Source organism: Coffea arabica, chromosome 4e, assembly GCF_036785885.1.
Source record: "Coffea arabica cultivar ET-39 chromosome 4e, Coffea Arabica ET-39 HiFi, whole genome shotgun sequence".
NCBI lineage: Eukaryota > Viridiplantae > Streptophyta > Magnoliopsida > Gentianales > Rubiaceae > Coffea > Coffea arabica.
The window spans coordinates 710,400-715,644 of NC_092317.1; the positions used below are offsets into that span (position 1 = coordinate 710,400).

The window sequence follows — 5,245 nt, forward strand, 5'->3', positions numbered from 1 at the left end:
CGTCGCTGTTCATTTATTTGCTTTATACCATTGTTGAGCTTCAACGAATGCGTTCGAAAGCAAACAAGAAAAGATATGGTGCGGAAATTTATTGAACATTCGCCGATATAATGAACTACTAATTGCATCGGAGTGAACAAGAACGATTGACAACCGTTAACCATTTTTGGATTTACTACTAGCCGTCTCATCTTTTTGCTAATCATTGCAAGCCCAAGTACATCTTTTATCCCATCTAATAATTGAAAAAAAAAAGAAAAAAGAAAAGTAAAGAGTACGTAATACAGAAATTTCTTACGTCTGTTGCTCTCCCAACAAAGCAGCTGACGGCCTAAATTTCGTTTAAAAGTGAATCAGCCCTAAAATTCTGAAGTGGAAGTTTCACTTTCCCTTATGTTCCCCAAAAGGATCAATTCGCAAGCGAATAAATGCCACTTGTACCTTGTCCATTTTGTTTTTTAACGTTAAAGTCTTTGTCCAAGCTTAATCTTACGTACACACTTGCACGTGGATGCTATGATTAACATCTAATTTATATACTACTCTGCCTCCTTTCCACACGGACCAAAGATAGGGAAACACGATTTTTGTCCATTGGCTATGAGATATTGTAGCTGATCAAGCTGCTGTTATCGAAGAAGACATTTCTGCATCCTTAATCATTTAAATTCCCTCTAAAATAGTTTTTTTTTTTTTCATTTTTTAAGGTACCATATTCCACAGTCAATAACGCTTTGATCCCTTAAACCTATAGGGTGATAAAAGCCCCCTCAAGTGAATTATGTTTGTACTTTTAATTTTGACCAACCCATATGCACATTTTTCTTCCCAAGTGTCTTCCTGTTTTCTCAATCATCAACTTTTCATTTATTGCATTTTCTTATTATATATTCATCAAAATATTTTTCTACTACATGATGTGATGTTGGATAGCGATTTATTTCAAAAAAATTTAAACATTAAATTTTTGGCTAATTCAAAAAATTGACAATTGTGATTCTTATTAGTGTTATATATATATATATATATATTAGGTAAAATAAAATTCAGTAGTAGTCACCACAAGAGCAAGCGCACGATAATTGAATAGGATGGAGATGAGGATGAGGTAGGCCGTTCAACATGATAGCATACTTTTTTATATTTGCCGAATACGATAGACCTATTCTTACTCTATACTGTAGAGAGGGGGTGATCCAAGGGGAAAATTCGAAAGAACTGAACTACCACCAATTCAAACGGATGAAATTTTAAACATTGTAGGAATTTCTTGACCTATACTCAAGTAGAACCTTAAGACTCTCTTTACGGTCAGCTACTTTAAGAATGGAATATTATAATGAACACATAAGAAGAAAATGCAACAATTTAAAAATTGAGAAACTACGAAACTTGCGGGTTATCTAGAAAGTTACAAACTTCATTAAAAGCAAAAGGAATTATATCATGGCCTTAAGCCCCGACCCAAGGGCGTGCAAGGGGGAAAGCCCAAGTTACATGAACCCCAGGACTCCTTCTCTGAAAGGGCTGCAGGTTGGATTCTCCAACTTTTGCAAACGAACCCCTCCATCCCAATTGTTTCAACTGGATTCTATAAGGGCCCCGTAGCACCGAAGTCGCGAACGGGATAGCCCAAAGTGCATGCTTGCCCCCTTAGCCCGGGTTACATATGGGTTGATAAATGATACCATCCCATAGGTTCAAGGGAGGTGTTGTTAGCCGTATATTCCACTAGTAACATTCGTTTCCCTTAGCATTATGTCCAACCTGCAATCCAAAGTGCTCCTCTTTGGGTAAATCATTAATAAGTATATTTTCATTAATTGTTGCCAATTATGAAAACATGAAAGGCGGCACGGCACTATCGTGACTTTCAGAAAAGCTTTATATTGATTCATGGTCCAAATATCCCGAGGAAAAGGGGTCAAAAAAAGAGATAAACAAAAATGTAACTACCGTGGAAAGATACAATTCATAAGAAAGTCGAATGCTACTTATTCAATGTCCAAAGGCAGAGTTGTCCTTGTCCAAAGTTGATTCTGGAATACTTATTTATTTGTTGGTAGAAACACCGGAATACTTACACTTGCTACAATGTAACGGCGGTATTTTGTTTCGTTGTTGTTCTTCTTCTTCAAAAGAACAAATGGTATTCTGTTTATTTCCTTTCCGCATGAACAAAAGGCAAAATCTCTCTGCTGAGTACTGACCATTATGTAGCTGACAAGCTTCCAAGTTATTCGAGGGGAACGTTTCAACATATCAGCTGGAATCATCTTTCAAGGATGACAAAAAAAAAATTCAGGACAACCTTAATAGCTTCTGGATATATAATAGTAGTTTTCTTCAAGCAGAGGTGCAGATTTGGAAGACATACTTTGATCCAACGTACATTTGCATGCAGAAAGTGAAATTTATAGCATGGAGTGTGACTGCAGGAGCTGGAGACTGCAGTGGACTTTGCATCATCGAAATGAGTATTCAGAATACATAAATTCCGCATACTTTGATCCAACGTACATTTGCATGCAGAAAGCGAAATTTTTAGTTTGAGCCGAATATAGCATTGTAAGTTCCAACCCTTCAACAATTTATTCACCAATTTACTCGCGCAGTCGGGCTGCCTCTTTACTTCCTCGCTCACTGCCACCATGCTAATAATGCTAATTTTTTTATTAAAAAAAAAAAAAAATTCCTGTACTTATCACAATTATTTTAGTTGGGTAACATGTCATTGTCGGCAATGCTTGCTAATGCTAATTTTTTATTAAAAAAATTATTAGCATGAGGACACAATTATCACAATCATTAACAGTACTTATCACAATTATTTTCATCGGGTAACTTGTCGGCAATGCTTGCCGTAAATAGATTTTGGCAGAAGGCAGGAAGGACACAAAGGCATACAGGATTGCGAGCATGGGAAATTCATGCATTAATCAGCTCCGTTTCTTGATTTTCCTGATTGCTAGTCTCGCCGGCGCGTACCAATCCTATGGCTTTCACCACCTTTCTCCCAAACCAAGAGTTCCTCTGTTCGTCTTTGGCGATTCACTTTACGATCCAGGCAACAACAACTACATTAACACCACCCCCGATTTCCTGGCCAATTTTTTGCCGTATGGAGAAACTTTTTTCGAATTCGCAACCGGGAGATTTTCCGACGGCCGTCTCATTCCCGATTTTATTGGTCAGGACCCAAAGGATCTTTAGCAACACTTCATCGATCTTACCTTTGTCGTCTTACGTTTTCTCTCTGTATTGCAGCTAAATATGCAAAGCTACCATTAATTCCACCCTACTTCCAGAGTAGCTATCGTCAATTCGTTTATGGGGTGAATTTTGCATCTGGAGGTGGAGGAGCTCTTGTTGAAACCCATGAGGGCAAGGTAATTCATGCAGTAGCTGTCATTGTACTAATTAAGCTTCTCTTCGTGTGATTTTTTTTTTGGTTATGCTGTTTTTTATTTTTATTTTTTATTTGTTGCCCTTCCCTTCTCCTTGAAAAAGAGAAATAATGGACTATCAGAATCAAAGGTAATCTTAACGGGGGAAAGCAACTAGTTAAAATTGAGTCGCTGAGGGTTAATTTTCTTGTTTCGGTTTTTCGATGTTCAAAAAACACTACTCTTTAAATGGAAATTCAAGAGTATGTTTGGTTTCTAAAGGGCTATTAATTGATTTGAAATTCAAGAAGTGTTAGTACATCTTAATTAGAGCGTACAGTATGATGCTTTGATCATGTTGCAGGCAATTGACCTAAAAACGCAGTTGAGGTATTTTAAGAATGTTGAGAAGCAGTTGAGGAGGGAGCTAGGTAAAGAAGGAACGGACCAATTGCTCGCCAATGCTGTATACATGTTTAGTATAGGAGGCAATGATTTATTGGCCCCAAATCCCATATTTAGCAGCTTTTCTACCGAAGAATATGTTGGAATCATTGTTGGAAACTTCACAGAAGTTCTAAAGGTAACAAGATCATAATGTTAATTCTCATTGCTTATTTCTCGGAATTCTTGTATCAAGATGATGTAAATATCATGACAGGAAGTTTATAAGGCGGGAGGGAGAAAATTTGGATTTCTTAGCTTGTTGCCTTTGGGATGTCTGCCGTATGTTAGAGCTCACAATGCAGAGGGCAACGGGGAGACGTGCGTGAAAGACCTCACGGACTTGGCGAAATCATACAATGCGGCACTTGCTCAGAAATTCAAGCAGCTACGGAAGCAGCTCAAAGGATTTATCTACTCAAATTTCGATTTCTTTAATGCAGTTACCCAAAGACTTTCTAATCCGTCAAAGTATGGTAATGTCAGGTCGCCATTCACTATATATATCTACATATATTCTGTGGCGTTTACCTGTTTTGCTAATTTGGTTGCATATATGTAAAAGGTTTCAAGGAAGTGAAGAGTGGATGCTGTGGTAGCGGAGCTTATCGGGGAAATTATACCTGTGGAGGGAAGAGAGGAGACGCCGCCTATGAATTATGTGATAATCCTGAGGAACACTTCTTTTTTGACTCTTACCATCCATCTGAAACAGCCTACCATCAATTCGCTGAGTTGATGTGGAATGGACCTCCCAGTGTTACGGGACCGTGTAGTCTCAAGTCGCTCTTTGAAGTTTGAGCTCACCAGTTCAGCAAAGATAAGAGCAAAAGGCATCAGAACCACTGAGCTAAGGCCACCACCAAAGTTGGTGGGGTGGGAGGTCAGGGGATCAAACCTGCCTCCTCCCACTATTGGCCATAAAATATGATGAGACGGGTGCGTCGTGCATTTGTTTGGGTCGATAGGTGGTTCAAACCTTCCCTTCCCGTAACATAGAATAATTGTAAGTCTATCGTATCGACAAAAAAAAAAAAAAATCCAAGAAGCATCAGAAACTGGTCAATTTTTTTTTTTTTACGCGACGTTCCTGATCAACCAAGTTACTTTATAGGCTTACAGCATCCGAGGGCGGGGAGGAAAACATGAATTGGCTTTACAAATCAGCCGATAAGAGTTAAAATTGAAGCTTGCCCTTCGGTTTTTGGAGGCCCAAAAAGAGTAGCTGTTCCAAGGTCCAAAGAAACTTGTCCTTGAAAGTCCATGAATCTATCCAAAAACATGCGCATGTTAATCACTGAATACCAAAATATACTCTGCAATGAAAATGTGGAAGTTATATGCGTGCCCTGAATTAATTCTTTGTCCATTGAAGCGATCAGAAGGCTTGATCCTACCAATCAACAAAGTAATTT

The 5,245-nt window shown here is 38.4% G+C and overlaps 1 protein-coding gene across 2 annotated transcripts; it reads left to right on the top strand.

The window, feature by feature from the left end:
* The first annotated feature begins 2,797 nt into the window (after positions 1-2,797).
* Positions 2,798-4,910, top strand: LOC113742792 (GDSL lipase-like). 2 transcript variants are annotated; one of them, XM_072046899.1, is made up of 5 exons: positions 2,798-3,190; positions 3,268-3,389; positions 3,751-3,969; positions 4,048-4,301; positions 4,396-4,631. In XM_072046899.1, exons 1-5 carry the CDS (start codon positions 2,920-2,922, stop codon positions 4,427-4,429), a joined length of 900 nt encoding a protein of 299 aa, XP_071903000.1. In that variant the 5' UTR covers positions 2,798-2,919; the 3' UTR covers positions 4,430-4,631. The 2 variants fall into 2 exon arrangements, with proteins under 2 accessions (XP_071903000.1, XP_027126555.1); XM_027270754.2 differs by having other exon boundaries at positions 2,800-3,190; positions 4,048-4,306; positions 4,396-4,910.
* The last annotated feature ends 335 nt before the right edge of the window (positions 4,911-5,245 follow it).